This window comes from Dama dama, chromosome 13 (genome assembly GCF_033118175.1).
Source record: "Dama dama isolate Ldn47 chromosome 13, ASM3311817v1, whole genome shotgun sequence".
Classification (NCBI taxonomy): Eukaryota; Metazoa; Chordata; class Mammalia; order Artiodactyla; family Cervidae; genus Dama; species Dama dama.
The window spans coordinates 21,611,516-21,635,069 of NC_083693.1; the positions used below are offsets into that span (position 1 = coordinate 21,611,516).

The window sequence follows — 23,554 nt, forward strand, 5'->3', positions numbered from 1 at the left end:
GTTTCCCCCGGCCAGCTGAACGCCCCTCGGCCAGGCCCTCAGCAGGCCCCGGGCTGACACCCTGACCTGCGGCCTCCTCCCGGGGAGCTTTGAAACAGACGCCAAGAAGAATGAATAATGTCCCGCCAGAGCCACTGTGTCCAAAGCAGAAAGAGGGACCGATGACGGACCCTCCTCCACACTCTTGAGATCAACTGAGAAAAAAAAAAAAATGCCCATAAATAGAATACCAGGATTTTGTGCTGTGCATGTGTGTTACATGCGTGCAAGCGTACCACCACACTCAGGGCACAGAACACTCCCTAGAACATCCTTGCACACTACCAGTCAATGAATGAGAAAGAAAGGAGGCAAGAATGAATGAATGAATAACCCACGAGGGCAAAAATGAAGGCCAGCTGATCATGCTACAAAGAGAGAAAAAAAAAAAACCTCTAATTTTGGGAGGTATGCTAGTATAATTCATTGTGAACCAGACTCTGCATAAGTCTGAGCTCAGAGCCCAACGGTCTGTTTTGTTCACTGACACATTCCAGGTGTCTTGGACAATGCCCAATAGAGGCCTCCACAGATTTACTGTCGTGAGTTCTTGATATTAAAGTCAAGCTCATAGAGTCTAAGAATATTACATCAAAAATTAATTAGGCTACTCTGTCACAAATATTTCCAACTCCTTAATATCCACCATGAATCATTTCAATCATTTCAATCTTTTTTTTTTTCCCCCCAGCTCTTTCTGAGGTTTCTGTGGGATGGAAAACTCCTGAACATGAATGCAATCCTTATCCCGAAGATTTTAACTGGCAGTCACGTCACTCGAGGGTAAGATAACACACTGATTAAAAGTCCTAACAGAGGAACCAAGGTCCCCGAGTGTTAACTCAGCCATTCCAAGATGGCAAGACTACTAACTTTAAAAACAAAGAAATCCAACGACAAACAGACACAGATGCATATTCAACTCCCACAGTTTAAGTCTGGCAACAAAGGCGCAGAAACCCAGCAGTCTTTATTTTGCTTTTTTAATTTTTCAATTTGTTTTTTAATTGGAGGAAGGTGGCTTTACAATGATGTGTTGGTTTCTGCCACACAACTGGAATCAGTCAACACTACACAGAGGAGCCTCCCCACCCTCCAGGTCCTCGCAGGGCCCAGAGCTGGCCTATACAACAGCCTCCCCCAGCTATCTTTTACACACCATAGTGTCCATATGTCAGTGCGACTTTCTCAAGAACCCAGCAGTATTTCTTTCAAACCTGGACACATATGCACGCAGTTCTGAGCAGGAGAGCAAAAACGAAGGCATTCCCAGCCATTCAGTGGCCCAGTCACTAGTGAGGGAGTAATCCGGCTCACCTCCCTCCCTTTCACAGTAAAAGAGAACACCTCTGGCAAGTCAGATTTTAACAATCATTCTGATATATATATAGATAAAAAAAGGGGTGGGGAACCTCTAATAAAAAGAGGCCTTTAATTAAATGAAATTGCCACTCTGGGATCAGGCCTTCATGCCTGTCAGCGTGCTCTCAAAATAAACACCTCACAAGCCGGCCTCGGTGGCGTGGCTTTCTCAGCGGCAAAGCACGCTGGGTAATCCCCAGGCATCTTGACAGCTACATAATGTTCAAACTGCTTCACGGGTGAATGGCGGCAGCGCGTGAAAGAAAATATTAATGCCTGGAATTAATAGGAAAAAGAGGACCGGGGTTTACAAAACCAAACAAGGAACCAGGGTGTCGAGTGAGCGCGGAGTTAATTGTTAGGGAAAAACTGAGAAACGCGGGGGTGGGGGCTGGGGGGGCACGCCGTGGTTTTTCTCTCAGCGCCTAAGTGCCTCGCTGTCAGGCAAGTGACATCTTAACTAGGCCGGTTCTGAAAAGGGGTCGCCGCTCAGGAATGCAAGGCCCGGATGATACAAATGGTGAGATGACACCTGAATGGGTGGACTTTAACCTCCCCCCCCCCCCCCCCACCACAGGGCGCTTCGTAAACAATGAGGCCCTCGGGAATAAAGAGGTGCTGTGGAACTTTAGGAGAATGAAACCAGGAGGCCTGAGACGAGGCGTCCACCCCGGGTTACCGCCCGCTCCGCCATGCGGACTCCCCGGGATCACACAGCCTCAGGTTTAGACCATGCGAGCGTTAAGCATCCATGGCCGGGGTCTCCCGCTCCCCTGCCCGCCATTCTGTGGTGGTCTGTGTGTGCTCAGAGAGGGTGATGCCACTCCCTGCTCCTCCAGAAACGCTGCACCGATTCACGCTCCTGACAACAGCAGGGCAGTCCCTATTTCTGCTCATGACACCCCGATGGGCACGTCTTTGTGGGCTACCATCACTCACTGGTTGCAAACTCAGGTTGCCTCGGACCACAGCCCACTGCCAGGTACCAAGGGGGACTGCAAGGGGAAATCCAGCCAAAGCCTTTCCTTCTGCACCTGGCGGACAGCAGAGGTAAGGCATATATATCACCAGGTCTAAGGTAAGTGTCAAAAGAGAACAGAGCTTGGGGGTTGGAGGCTCATTCACAGTGCTAACTGGGATATCGGTGGAGGCTGAAATAAAGGAGGTGGGAATTGAAACATGGGTGGATCTGGCCACACAGAGAAGGCCCAAGGCCATTTCGGCTGGAGGGATCGGCACTGAAAGGGGAAAGAGACTGGCAATTAAGAAATGCCTGAATTCGTGTGGTGTCCAGCAAGCATTTTAATTCATCCAAAAATTAAGGGAAAAAATGTTAATGAGAAAGTTAAAAAAAATCCAGTTTTGAATCAGAGGCTAAAATGCCTTAAAATCACAAAATAAAAAGTTATGGTTTTGCTCTGTAAGAAATAAAGGGTGGTTTTGTTTTTCTTGTTCTTTTTTTATATAAAAAATGTTTAAAAAGTGTAGTACAAAAAAAGTGTAGTACACACACATGATTCTGAAAGGTATGAAATGAAAATTCTCCACCCTCTTAATGTTTCCTCATTCCCACTCCTGTAACGCACCAGTTTCTAGACTGTTTTACAGGAAAAAATAAAAGAATTGTTTTTAACTTGAATGTAATCATATTAGATGCACTAATTTCACAATTAAAGTACCTTGAAGCTCTGTTTGTATCAACAATGCAGATTTCTCAGTTTTTTAACTCTTACCAACTGCATACATTTTCATTGTGTTGTCGTATCTTAATTTACGTAATTAGTTACCAAATAATGAGCATTTATTTCATTGACAATTTTTTTTTTTTACTAGCACAAACAATACTACAAGCATCTGTGTATGTCTGTCTCAGAGTTCACACATGATTTTTTTTTTTTTTTTTTAAGGCAGGACAAATGAATGTGTGTCTTCTCTGGTTCTGACAACCACAGTCAAAGTATTCTTCCAAAATCTGTCAAAATTTACACTTCCACTAAAAGTATATGTTTTCTATTTTTTTCTTTACATGCTCACCAATATTTGATGTCATAAACCTTTACTTTGAACTAATGACAGGTAAAAAAAAATAGTATCTTTATTTTTCTCTGTCATTAACATTTTGAGTAAAGTTTAGGATCTTTCATATTTTCATGACCTACATTTGTCTTTCTCTGTCAGGGAAATTCTCACTGATATCATTTGCCCATTTTTCTATGAGCTCATGGTGTTGTCTTCTGCTTATGGGCTTGAATGAGCCCTTAATTATGGAAAGCAGCCGCTGACTGTAAATCTTGTCATACTTTGTTTAGACTTACATTATTTCTTGCAATAAGTTATTTTCACTTTTTATTTAGGCAAATTTACCAGTTTTATTTATGACATTGTCATTTAACATTCTGCTTAGGAGAAGTTTCCTCACTAAAGGATTTTAAATTAGTTCAGTCATGTTTCTTCCCACCGATTTTTTGTAGTTTTTCGTTTTTTACACTTAAGTCTTTGCTCCATCTGGAATTATTTTAGTGCAAGGAGGAAGGAAATTCAGGTTTACTTATAAGCAGGGGAGCAGAATGATCAGAGCCAAGCTTTAGAAATATAAATCTGGCAGCAGCTTATAATTTAGAAGGAAGAACAAAAAGGCAGAAGCAAAGAAACCTGGTAGTTGAGATACTGTAGCACCGGGGAATTGAATAGAGAGCTATACCCAGACGCTAAGAAGCAGCGATGCGAGGTTTCACAAAGCATGATTCATGGAACACTCGTATTTCACGATGCGCCACAGACTGAAAGGGTCTTGTCATCCGAACCACTGGGAAAAGCTGTTTACTCTTCCCTTACTCGGAACTTCCTATGTAGAGTAAAACATTAAACTGCGCAGGCCCAAGAAGTGCATTAATGACAAACAAAAGCAAACAATAAAAACAGTCTTGGACGTCCCTGGTGGTCCAGGGGTTAAGAATCCACATTCCAATGTAGAGGACATGGGTTTGATTCCTGGTCCAGGAACTAAGACCCCACATGTTGCAGGGCAACTAAGCCCATGTGCTGTAAGTACTGAGCCTGTGCATCACTCGAGAGAAGCCCGTCCGCAGCAACAAACAGCCCACAAAGGGCAGTGAAAGACCCCTCATGCCACAACCAAGACACGGCACAGCCAAGTTAAAGACACATACATAAATTTAAATGCATAAAAAAAAACAGGGTTCAACTTTTCTACTCTGTATTTCATAAAATCATTTAAATATAGAAAACATTTTACTTGGGCACCTGAATACATAATATTAAACTCCTCCAAATCAAAGTTCTGGAAGGTAGGATGTATGCCCAGAGTTACCTAATATGCATAGTAGTTGAATTAGATGAAGATGTGAATAAATGAATGAATAAACTTTAAAGTAAGATAGGCATGGTGGATTAAAATCCCAGACCTTCCTTTTAATAACCATATCACCTTACGCACTGTGATTTCCTTAGGCCTTACTATCTTCACCTGTAGAAGGAAGAAGCTGCCTGAATACTTTTGTCAGGGGGTCCAAAGAGTTCAGTTCCAAGTCAAGAATTATTTACTAAGTCGTTAGGGAACTTGAGATACATATAGATGAATTCACGCTGCATAAACAGTATTTGGACACATATCAAAAGCATACATTCAACATTTTTTCTATCCTCTGGCTTCAGAGTAATAAGTGACTATTATTTTATTTATGCACATATGCTTAGACTCTTTTCAATTCATACACTTATTTAGAATTCTCTTCTTGCCAGAAGGTTAAAAAAAAAAAAGTAAATCTGAGCTATTTTTATAAGGGATCCATAAGTTCTAACTTTCTCTGAAGCTGGCCAAATAAAAAACAGACCTGATTTGCAGAGAACAACCAAGTGATGATTTCTGAACAGTGGCTGCTGCCCTCTAGCAGTTACACTGAGATTTCCAGATTAAACTATGTCCAACTGCAGCTGTAGTTTTAAATCAGTGCATAGTTGCTTTACAATGTCGTGTTAAGTCTCTGCTATAGAGCAAAGTGAATTGCCTATCTTGGGTGTGTGTGTGTGTGTGCGCGCGCGCTCAGTCACTGCAGTCGTGTCAGACTCTCTGTGACTCTATGGATTTTAGCCCACCAGGCTCCTCTGTCCATGGGATTCTCCAGGCAAGAATACTATAGTAGGTTGCCAGGCCCCCTTGCAGGGGATCTCCCCAACTCAGGGACTGAACCCATGTCTCATGTCTCTTGCATTGGCAGGTGGGTTCTTTACCACTAGCGTCACCTGGGAAGTGCGCGCATGCGTGCGTGTATCCCTTCTCTTCCGGATTTCAGAGCCCTGAGTAGAGTTCCCTGTACTCCACAGTAGGTTCTTATGAGCTAACTATTTTATACATGAGACCAACAGTGTGTATGTCTCAATCCCCATCTCCCAGTTCATCCTACTGCGCCCCTTCCCCTTGGTATCTATGTTTGTTCTCTACTACATCTGCATCTCTGTTTCTGCTTTGCAAATAAGACCATCTATACTGTTTTTCTAGATTTCACTTACATGCATTAACTGACTTCACTCTGTATGACATTTCAACTGTAGCTTCCTTAACAGGTGCCTCCAGAGACGATAATACGCTTTATGGACACTCAAAGGCCACTCTTCCTCAGTCCATGGGACAGGAGAAACAACTTTCCCTTAGTAGAGCACGGTCTACTTTTCTACAGAGAAGTAGATTCAAGTCTAGCAGCCAGGTTCAAGCAGTAGATTCAGGTCCAGGGGAATTCCAAGCCAGGCTGCATCCACTAAAATAGGATGAAGGGAACATGCATTCCCAGGATTGTTTTAGCCCCTCCTCCTGCACGTGGTGGCTACATGTTTCTCTTCTTTTGGTACCAACCTCAGAAGAACAGGCTCCTCTTGGACCATCTAAGGGCCTTGCTGGCCATGTTTTCCCCCTTGGCACATCCTGGTTGTACTATTCCTGAACTTTTCTCCCAGGGTGATTGATGCTGCTCCTCTTGGGGAGCCCAGCATGTGTAACAGCCCGACAACACCTTGGTCAAGGCTTGTCCACAGCTGGACCCTGTGATGTCATTTACCAGAGTCACCAAATTCCGTTTTTTGAAAGACCATCCAGCAGCCAACTTGCAGTGAGATCAAGGATCGCAATTCACCAATGTTACCATAACTTGCTTATTTTAACTGTTTATAAAGTTTTACCAAAACTACTATTTTTCAATATTTATAAAGTTCGTATGGAATAAATAATGGGAATTAAGAGAGCTGTGGAAAGCGAGCTCCTCTTGGAGCCTTCAGATTCTCCCCCTCTACCATGGGCCCCTCATCTTCCTTCGGCTGACTCACCCCACCCCAAGACTCCCCTACTTTCCCTACTCTCTGCCCCCTCCCCAAGTCTGTTACCTCTAACAGTCTCTCTCTTTCTGTCTTTAATCGTCTCTTTTCTGGGATCTACAGCGTAAGCTGGGTCTCTTCTGTTCCTTTTTATAATTTTTCTTGACCTGAGACAAATTAAATATTACTTAAGATGTTGTTTTGACTTTGTCTTCAGAGCCAATTAACTAATGTGACCCAGAGACCTTCAAAAGTTGTTTTTAAATGTTTTCATCCAATAACTTTATACACTTAATCTTATAAACAGATGAACGAAAAACACTGTCAATATACTGACAAATTCGGTAAATGCGCCATTTGGTAAACGGATTACTGAACAGGTTGGCCTTTGTTGAAGTGGTCATTAGGAAGAGGTGCCTGCACCCCACTTCTTGATCCGGTGCTTCTTGATCAGAAGCACGCAGGGATATAACCTTCTGCTTAAAGACAGCATGCACAGTTGTCCCTGTAACACCAAAAGAGAAGGAACCAGGGTAAAAGACAGAAGAAGGCATGACCACACAGAAAACAGGAGAGAAGAGCCAGTGACCAGGATATATCAATGTGAACAGAACAGAAAACACAGGGGGACAAAAGGAAGTAAAAGCCAGAAAGCCAATCAGTGTAGCTGTCTGAAGCCTCTGGTCAAGCCCCCCAGATCTCTGTGTACATCAGCTCTCAGTGTTTCAGAAACCCACGCCGACAAAGCATATTGCAGCTACTGATACCTTAACATTCCTCTTTTTATTAATAGAAACACCTCAAATGTCCCCCACTCACAATATTGTTTCAGCATAATTTTAAGTCTAATGAATTGAACACCAGCCTTCATGGAAAAGGGACAACACTACTGAAGTTTAGTATAATAACATTATTTATTATAAAAATAATAAAAACAATAAATAATAATAAACTTATTATAAAATAACATATAAATATAATATATAAATAATATTATTTATAAAATATTAATTAGTTAATTAATTATAAAATATTATTAAATAATATATATATATAATAAAAATAAAATGTTTTAATATAAAAATGTTATTTAGTATAATAATGCTTACAAAAGCTGTGAAATAAACACCATTTATGTTACCGCTTTAAGGATGAGGATGCTGAGTGAGTTGCTAGACCCAAGCCTTAGTCCCAGACCCATTTCACTCTAACATTTTTTTTTTAGTCACTCGGCTATGTCCGACTCTTTGTGACCCCGTGGACAAACCCAGCCAGGCTCCTCTGTCTGTGGACTTCTCCAGGAACGAATACTGGAGTGGGTCACCATTCCCTTCTCCAGGTACCCATTCCCTTCTCAAACCAGAGGTCAAACCCAGGTATCCTGCATTGCAGGCAGATTCTTTGTCATCTGAGTCACCAGGGAAGCCCCTACTTAAGTGCAGCCATAGTTAATCCCCAAGCATAACATCTGAATTCTGACACTCCTTCCATCAAGAAGCAGGGTGCCTGTCCTGCCCCATCACCTGGGCCACCACTTTATCCAACGCAGGGAGGTGAAAGTAACACCGTTTTCCTCGTAAGGCTTCTCACAGTGACCCAGCGGCCGACCCGTGCGCTGGACTTTCACGTCTGGAGTCCTGAGCTGTGACGGGAGAAGGGTGAAGATTCTGAGAGCATTGGGCTGTGAGGAAGCCAGGCCTCGTGTGTGACAACCCTCCTCTTCCAAGCAAACACCTCAGGCCCCCAACCCGCCTGTGAACAGGCCTTTGAGTCCTTGGATGATGAAGTCCCTGCAGTCAAGTCACGCCCTAAATCTCATGTTTCCCAGATGAGGCTCCAGACCATGTGCAGCAAAGCCAAGCCATCCCTGTGGTGCTTCGTGCAAATCCACACTCCAGAATTCACCAGTCCTGGGCTGCTGAGATTGCAGGTAATTTGTTAGACACTGACAGTCTCGGGAATAATGCCCCTCACCATCAGCCATCGTGCCCCTCACCATCAGCCATCGTGCTCCTCACCTCACATGCAGCATGCTAGAAAAACCCAAAGTGTGATGGCGTGATGGAATTAGCTGCCCAGCGCTGTACCTGACATCCAAATTAAACCACAAGGAAAATCACAGACATCTGGAGAGACACCCTCTGTGGACTTCAGCCTCTGTGCAAACCATGCATACACCCTCCAGCAGAACTCACCATAGCAACATCAGAATCCAACAAAGGAAGCAAAAAGAACTACTCAAAATGTAGCATGCCATGTGGCACATATTACATCAGTATGGAAATGAAAAAGATCTGACCAGTCCTTAGAGAGAAATCCCATTCAACCAAACGGAAGGCATTGGATATTCAAGTCAATGGTCTTGGACGGGGAGGTGGAAAGGCTGTTTGTTACAAGCAGTGGAAACAGGAAGCAGACCTTTGTCTTGCTCCAGGATCCTTCACAGAAATGGAGATGGGACCCCACCGAAGGGACAGGTAACTAACTATCCAAAGCAGGGAACGATGGGTACCTTCTGATCAACCAGTGAGGATACAGTTGTTGTTTAGTCGCTAAGTCATGTCCTATTCTTTTGCAACCCCATGGGCTGTAGCCCGCCAGGCTTCTCTGTCCGCGGGATTTCCCAGGTAAGAAGAGTGGAATGGGTTGCCGTCTCCTTCAGCAGGGAACCTTCCCGAACCAGGGATCAAACCCACATCTCCTGAACTGGTTAAGTGGATTCTTCACCACCGAGCCACCTGGGAAGCCCGTAAAGATATAACGTCATCAAGAAAAACCTCCAGAGGAAAGAGCTTAGTTGTGAGCCTCCATTAAGGGCTATGGGGTGGGGGGGCTTCCAGGTGGTCTGGTAGTAAAGAACCCACCTGTCAATGCAGGAGACATGAGAGACGCGGGTTCAATCCCTGGGTCGGGAAGACGCCCTGGAGGAGGGCACGGCAACCCACTCCAGTCTTCTTGCCTGGAGTATCCCACGGACAGAGGAGCCTGGCTGGCTACAGTCCATGGGGTCGCAAAGAGTCGGACATGGCCGAGCGACTAACACATACTAACAGCCGTGGGGACAAAGACGGCCGAGCGATGCTGGCCTGGATCTTAGTGGAAAGGGCGGAAAGCGAAATCCGTCCCTGCTGAGATCCTGGCAGGCTACCAAGACCCAGCAAGTGGAGGAGATCTAACTGCTATCTGGAGTTCAGGATGGGCGCTTGCATCACTCAAGTTCCAAGTTTGCTGCTGAATGTGCCTCTTTCTGAATAAGCTGGCCAGATGCGTCTTTGTTCCTCCCACTCAAACATACCATGAGGGCTCGCCACCTGGTGTTCAGAGGAGGGACTCCAACACGAAGCAAAGCCCTAACTTTTGCAAAATAAAAAGAGCTCGCTGTGACCTTCCGATACAGTTCAACTGTGACGTGGTGCTGGCACCAGAACAAGACCACACACCCAGAGGAATCAAAGAGAAACCCAAGAAGCAGACCCTTGTGTGGACTGCATCTTAATACCCGATCAAAAGGTGACCATCAAATCATTAGGGAAAGGAAAATGTAGTTCTAGTTAACTAAATAGCCATTTGGCAAGAAGTAAAACTAAGTTCGGGATTCTGGGCCAGAAATCAAAATAAACCTGATAGAAAGAGATAGATGGAAAAATGGAAAAAACAGACAGAAAAGAGAATAAATATAGGTAATTATGTATTTCTACGAAGAGAGTAAAAGCCTTTCAAGGTACAAAAACCAAAGAAGAAACTCTACAGAATAAAATTGTAAGACTGGAAAAGATGTTTGCAACAAAAACTTTGTAAACAAAATTAAAAGGCAAATGACAAGTTAGAAAAATATCTGTGAACATATCCAAAAACCGTAAAAATTAGTTAGCCACAGAGATGGATGGAATTTGTCGTGTACAAAAGAGAAGCAAATATGTCTTAAACAAATACATCTCAGGGACCAAATTTCTTCACACCAACTGAAACAAAACCAAGATGATACTTCCTCTCTATCAGAATTAACAGAGGTAATCTACACAGAGTAGGTGAGAAATGGGAAGTGGATAAATCGTATGCCCCTGATGGGTGAGCCGAACAGGAGAGCTTCTCAAGAGTAAACTGGCAATTCTGTACAGAGACCCTTGAAATGGTCAGATCACGTGATAGGGAACATCCACTTCACTGCCATACCTGACCTGCAAAGATGTGGCCTGACACACAGATGCAAGCACAGGGACATGAACTGTAGCATTACTACTAGTTACTAAAAATCTGGAATGACACTCTAATATGGAATATTAACTAAACAAAGAAGGGTGTACTATTGTTTTTTTTCAAAATAAAAAATTTATATAATACAGAAAAATATATGGGTGATAACAACAGCAAATAATCTAGTTATTTGAAGCCAAATCCTGTTTTACTTTAGAACTCAATATTAAAAAAAAAAAAAAAAAGCAGGTCAGCGCAGTAGATTCAGTAAAACATTCCAATAAGTAATGACCAACACCAAGGTGTTCCATATTGGTTGATGTGAAACTTGAAGGATATTTTCTGAGTCAAATTTAAGATGAAGAAAATAAAACCATCAATCCAGAATGGAGTTCTCAAATACTGCACCACCAAGAACTAGTGTCTCTTTCATTCCTGCTGTCACATTGGCAAAAAAGCAGGAACTGGTCTTAACAAACACCCTGAACCATCCATCTGCCCTGCTGGCAACGGGCAGGGCATTGAGGGGTACGAAATCTGAAGAGAAAAGCAAAAGGTATGCAAAAAGAGGGTCAAATTATCGAGAAACTGGGAAGAAAGACCATAATAAAACTGGCAGAAATGCCACAAGTCACTGCCTTTCTCAGAGGGAAAACAGAAATTAAACCCAAAGAGAAATAACTGGAATCAGACACAGCAACCACCATGGCTCATGGTCCCGAACATGGGTCATGTCAGCCCCCGGGGTCACTGTAAACGGCTGTGGCAGCCCACCACACACACCCCCGCAAGCCCACCCACCAAGTTCAGCCCCACAGTCATGGCTGGACGGTGTCTGAGCCAGTTTTCAAACTCAGATGGTCGGTGCCCAGAGTCTGTGACTCTGAACTGTGTACGGTGCCCCTAACACCTTCCATCCTAGCACAAAAAGGTCACTTTTGTGGACACCACGGGGTATAGAGAAGAGACTGCTGAGGGGCTGGTCCGAGCCAACAGAGATGCCCGGAGGCAGAGGGATGAACCCTCAGCCCCATTCACAGCACGCCTGCTGGGATGCTACGTGGTCGGTCCTTGGTACACGACACACAGTTCTAGAAGCACCCCTTCTATCCTCGAATCACATCTGCCATGAGGAGCATGTTTCTCTCCAGGTCAAATACAAGAGCATCCTTCCCTTTTTAAAAAAGAAATGTAGAATCATAAAAATAGTACAGTCCTTAAAATCAGCCTACAGATTCATTGGAAAGACTGATACTGAAGCTGAAGCTTCAATACTTTGGCCACCAGATGGGAAAAGCCAACTCATTGGAAAAGACCCTGATGCTGGGAAAGATTGAAGGCAGGAGGAAAAGGGGGCAACAGAGGATGAGATGGTTGGATGGCATCACCGACTGAATGGACCCGAGTTTGAGCAAACTCCAGGAGATAGTGAAGACAGGGAAGCCTGATGTGCTACAGTCCATGTGGTTGCAAAGAGTTATACAACTTAGCAGCTGAATGACAACAACTGATAAAAACTGCAAGAGATAAATAGAATTCAAAGCAGAGGTACCAAATGATTTGTCACCAAATGTCACCAAATCACAGGTGACATTTGAACATTTTAGTAGCAGTTTAGTAATTTATAAAACCCCTTTTGCAAGGCCAACTTTTCACACTAGTGGGAGATCTTTAAAATTTTGGCTAAACCATTCCTTTCAAATAGGAAAATGACTTATCCAGTGCTCTCTTCCTGTAATCTGCAAAAGTACTCGACCCTGCTCTAAAAAACCAAACAAAACAAAACTGGTCTCGTCTACCTAACCTAAATATAACCGTTTTCTGGATGGATGAATGAGTCATGAATTTTCATTGCGTGAAACTCACAGCAAGAAGATGACCATGAACCTTCAGCCCTACAGCTGTGTACCAGGGATGCTACTGGCCCTGAACCACAGTGGCCTTTTCCTTCCCTTTTGCAATACTGCAAACTGGCCACCAGAGGGCATCCGCAACCTAATATGCTAGTTCACAGCAAGGATACTATGTAACTAACTGCTTTCACATCAATGGAAAGTAAAAGGATTTCACTGCAAGGGCTGTTACTTTTCAGGAATTAATGCTCCAGAATGTAAACATGGAGGGGAGCATTTTCTCAAAGACAAGAGGCCTTCCCATGTCACATGGTGCTCGTGCCAGGCCTAGAAAACACGGCTGCTGGCATTAGCAATGTCAGTTTGAGGGCACCAAAATATGTTCCTGCTCACATTACTTTTCATGGGAAACTGAGCCAGGGTTCAACTCTCGCTCCCTGTCAACCAAACTATGAAGCAGTTTCCTTCTGCTTTACCAATCTCAAAATTATAGGCCCCTAAGAGTAACTGCCACAGGGGCTTGTTCCTGTGGTGGCTCAGCGGTAAAGAATCCGCCTGCCAATACAGGAGACGTGGGTTCAATCCCTGGGTTGGAAAGATCCCCTGGAGAAGAAAACGGCAACCCACTCCAGTGTGCTTGCCCAGAAAATCTAATGGACAGAAGAGTCTGGTGGGCCACAGTCCTGAGGTCGAAAAAGAGTTGGACATGACTTAGCGACTAAACAGCACTAACAAAGAGTTACCAGACAATGGCTCAGAGAACTTGGAACATCTGTCTGGTTAGATCACAGACAATACAATCTGTAGAACCTCCCCCGCTCAAAAAAAAAAATAATAATAATAATAATATAAATGGAAAATATAAAAAAGAGTAAAAGGAAAATATAAAAGAATAAAAGGAAGAAGTTCGGAGGAGGAAGAGGAGTAGAAAGACAGAAGAGAGGAAAAATTAGACGTGAGAAAAGGAGGGAAGGTGGGACCTACAGACCGGCGACAGAGAGGAACCAGGACAGGGCAGAGAGAGAAGACGGGGCTGAGGTTTCTCCTTAGACGGCTCAGAAAGGTGGGCTTAAGGCAGTGCCGGAGCATCTGACAGCATCCGAGTAAGGCTCAATCCTAGAAAGACCACTGGAGCAGCACAGGTTGCCCAGGGTAGGGGGAGAGTCTGCCGGAACTCGCCAACAGTGGGTCAGGTCGAGACAAATTTGAAGGACTGCATGTCAGGGAGTGGAAGAGAAGTTCCTGAGGAAAATAAGCTGTAAGAGGCAATTTCCTCAACGTGGCCACACTTGTAGAGCGACCTCCTCAAAACCTCTCGGTGCTCCATGATATGACCCTTCCATCCACAGTGGCTCATGCATGACAGGCAGGTCCATGACGGCGAGGTGAATCCAGTTCTTTTTAATGAGCTGTGGGTTTTGCTGGGTTTCCTCAGTGTACACACTGCACACAGACACATACACACCTTATCTATATATTCTGTACGAGGAATACAGTTGTTGACAGCTGAAGACCCTGGGATGTTCCTGGTGGTGACTATGTAACAGTATGTTCCTGATACCACTGCTAAGCCTGGGCATTGTTCAGAATTAGCAACTTCCTAGTGTAACAAACTTTATCCAGAAAATCTTCAAATCCCACCTTGATAGTCTATTTAACAAACCAGCCCTGTGTCTGAGACAGAGAAGTGAGAAATTTAGATAAAACGTTCACAGCACTCTTTTCACCAGGGAAGGCCTGTTCTTGGGAGGTTCCCTCACTATTTCTGGGGGGGCCAAGTGACAAAGTGTCCAGTCCTCAGTCATAAACCCTGGAGGGCCTTGCTTGAGGTTTGTTGGAAATATCTTTTCCTGAGAGAAATATGGTATTTCACTTTACTGCCCAGTGAAAATATGGGGGGCGGCGGGGGAGAGACATTTTACCACTCAACATCTCTAGACTTCTCTGCACTATTTTATGTCACCTTACTGAGATGCTTTCCAGACACTTCATTTGAAAACATGAGTTTCACAACCTGGATCACCTCTTCAACAGCTCATACCTCCTTATTTTAAATAAAGATGTACTTTACTACTCTGAACAGCAGTTTCTTCAAGGGAAATATCCAAAATCAGATCAGAATATTCTAGATCAAGGTCAACAAATTTTGGACAAGGATCAAATCCAACCTGGTGTAAGGTTGTAATGGAAAACAGTTATGTCCAGTGATTTACACATTGTCTATGACTGTGTGCATACATGCATGGTAAGTTGCATCAAGTCGTGTCTGACTTTGCGACTCCACGGACGGTTCCTCTGTCCATGGGATTCTCCAGTCAAGAATACTGGAGGAGGTTGCCATTTCCTCCTCCAGGGGATCTTACCGACCCAGGCATCAAACCCACGTCTCTTACATCTCCTGTATTGGCAGGCGGATTCCTTACCACCAGTGCTACCCGGGAAGCCACTATGTTATACATCTTTTTCTCAAATCTCACAACTACATTTTAAGACAAGCTGCATCGTGCCCATTCTGCAGATGGGTAAATTCCATTTCAGAGTGAGCGAGCTGCCATAGGAAGTCACAAGCCAGGAAGTGGACTGTCACGTCCCAGTCCTCTACTTGATCCCAGAGCCACCCACTCTGCCAAGACCTGCCCCAGCCACAGCCTCCCTGCAAGTCCCCGAGGAAGTCTCTGTACCTCAGTCACCTGAACTAGGACTCCTGTTAAATGGGTTGAAGCTGGTGATCTGTGTGACATTTTAAAATTGTATATATGTCTTTTCTTTTTTTTCCAGACTTTATCACCAGGTCACAGTCGAGTTCCAGTGTGATGCTCATGTCATTGAAGGGACCAAATAAACACTCGCTGAATCAAGGAGTGAATGAAGGAGCTCTATTCCTTCCAGGGCAGATGTTTTCCCTTTCACGATAGTCTTTAATGCTCCTTGTCTTTAAGGCCAGAACTTCAGCTGGATTTCCCTAATGAAGAACTAAAATGCATTAGAAGCACTGTGTGTATAAACCACCAGTCTGGCCATGGGGCTGCAAAGAGTTGGACATGACAGCGCACACAACACATGGCACTGCAGGACATATGAAGATAAATAAAATGGTCACCCTGCTAATGCAGCACCAATATTTACAGGGAGGATCAATCATTTATCCCACTAAAGGCAAAGGCATATGGTCTGCAGAGGAAAAACATTCATAGCACTGAGATGACAAGGAGCCTGTGTCTGTGGAAAACATAAAAGACTAGATAGAAGTTACATTTGAATAGATCTTGAAGGACATTTAGTATTGAAACAATCAGCTATTGATCTTATATTCAGAAAATCAGAGTCCATGTGATCAGTTCAGTTTGGTCGCTCAGTCGTGTCCAACTCTTTGTGACCCCATGGACTGCAGCACGCCAGGCCTCCCTGTCCATCACCAACTCCTGGAGTTTACTCAAACTCATGTCCATTGAGTTGGTGATGACATCCAACCATCTCATCCTCTGTAGTCCCCTTCTCCTCCTGCCTTCAATCTTTCCCAGAATCAGGGTCTTTTCCAGTGAGTCATTTCTTCACATCAGGTGGCCAAAGTATTGGAGTTTTCAGCTTTAGCATCAGTCCTTCCAATGAATATTCAGGACTGATTTCCTTTAGGATGGAGTGGTTGGATCTCCTTGCAGTCCAAAGGATACAGAATACATAGTGTAAATTTCGGCACATCACAATGCTCTTTGCACCTAATTATGTTAATTAGGTGAACACCAAATTAAATTATGTTCAGAGAATATAAATTAAGTAAGAGAGCAAACACATAATGAGGTCTAGCCCCAGGAAAAGAAGACGCTATGTCTAAGAGAGGGCTGAAACTCTCCCTATCAGGAGAAGCACGTGTTTCTGTTTGCCCGCCACGGCTCATTGCCTAAAGCAGTGGTCCTCACAGCGTGGTTTCTGGACCAGCTGCATTGTGATCGCCTGGGAACCTGTTAGAACTATAAGTTCTCTGGCACCACATCAGACATACTGAATCAGAAACCTGTGCGGGTGGGCAAGGTGTATTTTCACAAGTCCTCTAGGCTGTTCAAACGTTCAATTTTGAAAACTACTGGTCCAAAGGACTGCAACGGATAAAATTCTGAGTTGGGCTCCATGGAAAACACTGTCAGAGTGATAAGACATGCCAACCCCACACAAAGGAGGCAGGGCACAGATGCCAAAGACTGTGATCCCTGCAGAAATCAACAGTGGGAGGCCAGCGTGCCCTGATCACACCCTACTACCTGCGAAAAGCAAGCAGTAATGAATGCAGTTACAAACACTTTCTGGGAGGAGATGTTTTCTTAATGGATAATGATTAATCTTCCCAATAAATAAAAGAGACAGGAACAGTTACTACCGGTTATAAAAGACACAGGTGCTAGAACAGGTTATGACCTAGACTCCTTAGTAGGTATTTATATTTGGATTATATTAGGTGTACAAAAGATAAAGCCAACCTGTCATATGATGTTTAGCTCTGATGAAACCATGAAGACAGAGATGACTATGATAGGGTGAGAGCACAGACCACAGCCTCTCCTTTGGCCCTGAAGCAGTGAGGTGTGGAGGAGGTGCACATAAACCTTATTGTTCCGGTCATTTTCTGATGCAGGCAATGGATTCCCCATCATTTGCCAAGTTTACTGAGCATCTACTGGGTGTCTGCTATAAGTGTACCAGCGTTATTCAGCAAGGGTGGTGTGGCCAGACCACTCACACGGATAAGGGATACAACAGCTAGAACAGATGGCAAAACTGGGAAAGGGGAGCTGGTCCTGGAAGAAGCCCAAGGTCTGGGCACATCTCCAAAGTGACAGACTTTTAAAGTGTTTCAGAAATTCAAAACAGGACAAGTATTTTAAAGTTTACAGCACTTTCTTTCCAGTCAGGTTACATGAACTTTTGGTGGAACATATTTCTAAGCTGCAGATGAGGTATCCCCAGTCAAGCTCTGAAATGATCACCATTTCATGGAAGCATCCACCAGATACCGTGGGTTCTGAACAAGAGTTGGGATATTCGTGGGTGGGTAGTTACCTGACTCTGGTTTATGATTGTGTCCCTCAGATGTCATTCCAGGTGCAAAACGCTATCTGCCCCAAACCCTTCAAAATAACCATAAGAGAGCTACCTAATACAGCACAGACATTTACAATAAAGAGTATACAATACCACTACCCAAGAAGTTGCACAATTCATAGATAAGAAATTATAACTTTGACAGAAAACACTATTTCCCAAAAAAGAGAAAATGAGATTTGTTTGCTAGTTTGAAATCCTGAATTACAAAAAAAGAGATAGTTTTGTTTTAAAAAACTCCACCCTAAAAGATGGATGTCAGTTCAGATGACACTGATGGACGAAACCACACTCCTAAACGGGAGCAGTAGAAAGAAAGTCACAGCACAAAAAGTTTCAGGGACAGAGGTGAGGCAAGAGGATAGGATGGCAGGAGGATCAGGGATGCTCCAAGCGTCGAGGCAACACAGGCAGGAAGCAGAAGATGGCCCGAGCAAGTACCAGCGTGACTGGCTGGCACACAAACACAGAAGTGGGGTGGGCCAGCACAACCCTGTCCCTCTGGGGCTGAGCAGAGACCAGCAGTGACTTGCAAGCAGGAATGGTGAGTGTGGGCACGAAGGCAGAGAGGAAGGCCTTTCATGACCGGGGATAACCAGGAGCTGCTACTAACTGGGAGGGATGGGAAGGAGCTGGCCTCAACGACTGGCTCTCCCTGTCCAGATGCATGTTCCAATGCTGCTCCGTGAAGACAGGACACGGTACACCAAAACAGCATCTACAGATGGCAACAGGGACACATAAACAAAAAGAGGAGTGGAAAACAAAAAGGATACCCAAGGGAGAAAGCAGCAAGCGGGAGATTTTTAAGGTACACTTAATGCTCTCAAAGCTGAAGGCAGTATCTTACGCATGGAACAAACATGCTGTGTGTGCTAAGTCACCTCACTCGTGTCTGACTCTTTGCAACCCTACGGACTGTAGCCCGCCAGGCTCCTCTGTCCATGGGGCTCTCCACGCAGGAATACTGGAGTGGGCTGCCACGCCCTCCTCCAGGGGATCTTCTCAACCCCGGCAGAGATCAAACCCACGTCTCCTGAGTCTTCTGCACTGCAGGCAGATTCTTTACCACTGAGCCTCCAGGGAAGCCCGAAACAAACATAGACTGTTCTAAAAATTTTATTAAAAAGACAACTCAAAAGACGAACAGAGTAGCACAATGCTTATAACAATTAACGAGAAAATGAGTGAGCAGGAAGGCCCAGCTAAGGAATTCTTCCTGGAAAAAAAAAAAAAAGTAATGCCAAGAATGAGAAAGAAAAGGTAGGAGACAGAGAAGACAGATGAAAGGGTGACCATTTTCATAGTTGTTCCAAAACAGAGTAGAGAGGAACTGGCAAAGATTGGAGAGGCTGGCAAAAACCAAAGAAAGACACAAAACTCTTTAGAATAAAAAGATTGCAGCTTCTAGACAAAATAAATGAAAAAGGACAACAAAGGAGAAATAGATATATCCTTCTCTAGGAGCTCTTCCTGACCCAGGGGATCGAACCTACGTCTCCTACATTGCAGGTGGATTCTTTACCACTGAGCTACCAGAGAAGCCCCATAAAGCACTTAAAGTGATGTTTTCGTCTACAACTTTATGTGATTATTCATATTTGTTTATTATTATTGATTTAATCAGAGAAAAGGATGGTAAGATTTTATGTGTTTCAATAACTCACGGCAAATACCTTGACACCTGGAGAAACTGAGGTCGAGAGCTCCAGTCTAGCACCAGCCGTGCTAAGACAGAAAAGGCTGACTTGCAGGGTTGACAGAGGGTAGGGAGGAAGAGGTCCCCAGGTTACCAACGGCACACAGGGCCAGGCCTTACCACAGCGATCCCGGACCACCAGGTTCCGACCTTCCTTCAGGTGGATGGTGAGAAGGTAGGCAAAAGGGCTGGGCAGGTTACTCAAGCCATCGCCAGCTTCCCTGAGACCCTGCACAGATGGAAAAGTAAGTGAAGTCAGTTGTCTTCGGCCCGAGAAACAGAATGTGGGAATGCTTCTTCATTTCAGGAAAAAGGACGCTTGCAATCATGGCAAATCTAGCATACTCCACCCACACCTACATTGATGACATGCTTACCCTGTTCTTTATCTTTCTCCCCAGAGGGATTCTATGAGAATTCATGAAAAGAGTTTTGCAATATTAACTTTTCAAGAAGGAGTACTAATAGATGAGTTGCATGCTGACATACAACATCCCCTTAAACTCACTCATGTCCTGCAGGATCCTTTATCCTACAGCTTCCAGTGGATCACCCAGAGAGGACTCAGCACACACAGGTCCAGCCATGGGGCGGGCTCCCATGGGCCTGGTCCACACCTCCACGCTCAGATGTGAGGTGTCTCCCTCCTCTTCTCCCCTCGCCCACCCACCCCCATCAGTTCACGTGTAATAGAAAGATTCTAGTTCACACCGACTCAGATGACAGCCTCCTGATCCATGGCCACTAACACATATCCCTCCCTGGGTCCCCACGGGAAACACGTCCTCTCTGGGGCATATTTTTCTTTCACCCCCTGAGCCCCATTATAGTGTTTCCTACACTTAAACACAGTCTCACCTCTCCCAAGTTCCCTTCCCTCTCCAGGAACACATCAACTTCTATAAGCCATTACATCAAATTTGAGTCTGTTTCTGAATATTTCTTAAACGAATCCAATTCAGGTTTTGAAAAGAGCAAAGGTGTGTCTTTTGAAAGAAAACGTACAGATAAAATTATGTGTTGTTCACTTATTTAACTTTCAATTAATCGATCTGTGGCTAAGTCACTCTCACAGCCTTCTTTTGAAAGTTTCTCGGCCCACATTTCAAAGCACTTCAAAATGGCTTTGTCTCCTGTACCATCTCCCTCATTCTCAAGGCTTTGTATTTTTAGAAGAATCTATTCCACTCTGACAAATCAATAGACACTGAATTCATCTTTTCCAGCCACAATTTACAGGGTCTGTCTTTGCGGGTGACTACAGTTCCACATCCTTTAGAAATAAAAAGAGGCAAAGATCCAAACATTTGATAGGAAATATTTATAGTACTTAGTGTTTGTTTTTAAGGAATGTCACTTACAGATTGCTCTTTGAAATGTTGAGATGTCAGAGCAGCATTCAGATCACCACTTCCACAGAGCTTCTGTCAACAAGAAGAAAAAAAGGAATAACAACCCTGCTTTAAAAAAGCAAAAGAATATCCACCCACGAGGATACCCTTTATCAGGTTTAAAGCTGCCATTTGCATACTCAGTTTCAGATGCGCGGGCTGCCTTCCAGAGCGTGTGGTTAGTCTTGGCAGTAAAAGGTTGACTCACTGGAGTCCATGAGACTGCAGCCTCTGCCCTTTTAGTCACTGATCAGCGTGTAGATAAGGCCGATTCTCCTCTCCTGTGGGGCGGCCAGCACGTCTGTAGTTCACACTAGGCATCAATGTGCCAGCAGCTTTGTCCCAGAGGAGGTAGCGGGAGCATCAGGGGCCTGCCTGGACCCCGGCCATAAACGAGGAAAGGGCAGAACAGGTACCAGAGACCTGAGCTCCTCAGCCAGGTAGGACCCATTTCAAACATGATCACAAAGACCTTCCTCCAACCATAACTTCATGAACAAGAACCAATAAGGAAATGCAGATTTTCAACAAATGATCTCAGATGGGGAGGTGTCTGTATTTCCCAATTTAAACATGCCTCCGATAACCAGGAAATGATGCCACTGGGCAATGAAGTGAGTCTGGCTCAGCAGTAAGTATGGGACGCAGTAGACATCTGCAGTCTTACCAGGTTTTTATGCACAAATGTGAGGTCCCCAGGAGCTCTGGGATTTTATGAAGTTCTGGGCTCGATGTGAGGCTAGATGCCTACATGAAAAGGCACAGAGAGTGGAAGGGAAATGAGCAAAAGGCCTCCCAGCACTTGGGGTGTGTCCCCGTTTGTTGGACACATTAGCTGGGGTTCATTTCCTGTGGGAAAACATGAGATTTCTCCCTCCAAACAAGGCTGAGTAACTCTGAAGTTGTGGGTAAATTTAGACACAGGCAGCAGTCCTGCAGAGATTGCTCAGATGACCCTGAAGCTCTGCAGGGGTGAAGGTGGGGACCGGATGCACTGTGATCATTGATCCTCGGCACAGCAGATTCAACTCAGAGAGCCTGCCTGGGTGGAAGGCAGACTGCCTTCCAAGACACTGTCTCTCTCTCTCTCTCCCTCTCTTTCTCTCGAGTGGAGCTTAGGCAGCAACAGAACCTGGATTCTAGAGCAAAAGGGCATTTCTCCAGATGCTAAGAGGGCTGACCAAGGGCTGAAAACAAGCAGGGGCTTTCTGGTCCACCCCCTCAGCACACATTGTCACCACTAAGCGCTGTGGTGAGGCAGGAACAAGCCCCGATCATAAGTCACGTGGGGCCTCATAAGCCCTCACCAGTGAGCACGGGGGTGCTCCCATAGATGCTTGCACCTGAGTTTCTCTCATCGCATCTGCCTCTTTCTCCCAGTCTTAGTCAAATGTCCCTCAACTGTGAATACATTTCATTCAGGACCAAGGGTGACGGCAGGCACTTGGACCTTGCTCTGAGGACCCCGGCACTTCAGTCACTGGAAGCCCCAGCTGTGGAAGGACCACGACCACCCATCTCTCCCAATGTGGGCTTGATCCCAGCAGTAGACAAGGAAGGGAGCAGCTGGGCCTCTGGTCACCTCCCGTCTGGTTCCCAGTTGGTTAATATCTACTGTGTTATGTGTAAAATGACACCCAGGAGAGGGAGACAGGACAGCCTGCAGGCTGCTTTATGAGGACCATCAATATTCCAAACTCAACTCTCTCAAGTTCAGAAAATGTCTCCTCATGCCTTTTATACTACTGCATCCCCCACGGTCATCTCCTGGAAGCTCAGCAATTCCTCCTTTGCCTGATCTGCAAAACCAAAATGGCCCGATCAGGTCTTCATGTGCAGAGCCAACAAGTAACATCTGTGTGTGATCACCCTGTCAGTGTCTCCAGTTTCATGAAACGAATCAATGCCCCACTGAATCAATCCTATTTGAAGGCAGTTCTGCAAAACCACTGGTGCAGGGACCAGAATTCCTGTTCAGAGTGAGTGGTTATGGATCAGTAACAGGGGCCCAGTATCTTCCACATCCAAACAGGAGAGAGGATGCTCCCTAAGAAGCATCACTCCTCAATCAGCACACCTACACACTCTCCCAAGAGAGGCCTCCCTGAGCTTAATGATAATTGATGACGTGACAACTAATGATAATGCTCATGAAGTGACAAATGAGCCCACATCACCACCATCATTTACATGCTATCAGAAACGATCAAGAACCTTTCCTTCAGATATACGCTAAGTCTCCCGCTTAGAATAACATGGAAATTAAATGTGAAGAATGACATTAATTCAACATGATGGCTGGTTTTACCCACAGAAAATTCATGGAACTTAAAAGTTATGGTTCCCATGGCCCCTGTAACTGTCACACATTGTATATACACACCAAGGAAGGAAAGTGATCACCACAAAGAAGACAGGAAAGGCTACAGAAGCAAAGGGGGACCAGGTTACAGCCGCTGCGGGACATATAACTGAACATTTCCTTACATTCTACGTGGAGACAAAGGGTTTATTGATTGAGTAGAAACTGCATTATTTTCAGCTTTTTGTAAACCTACTAACAAATTGGTAATTTTTTCTTTAAAAAATTACAATTA

The 23,554-nt window shown here is 44.6% G+C and overlaps 1 protein-coding gene across 5 annotated transcripts in view; it reads right to left on the bottom strand.

Moving 5' to 3' along the window:
* Nucleotides 1–23,554, bottom strand: part of MCTP2 (multiple C2 and transmembrane domain containing 2) — a 252,157-nt gene that overhangs the window by 153,403 nt on the left and 75,200 nt on the right. For all 5 annotated transcript variants that reach the window (XR_009695391.1, XM_061158618.1, XM_061158619.1 and 2 more), the window contains 2 exons: nt 20,928–20,990; nt 19,687–19,795 (listed from right to left, as the gene is read on the bottom strand). Coding sequence is in view for 4 of the 5 variants with exons in the window: in XM_061158618.1 (XP_061014601.1) it covers nt 19,687–19,795; nt 20,928–20,990 (172 nt within the window). In the remaining variant the exon portion in view is untranslated. The remainder of the gene's footprint in view (nt 1–19,686; nt 19,796–20,927; nt 20,991–23,554) is intronic.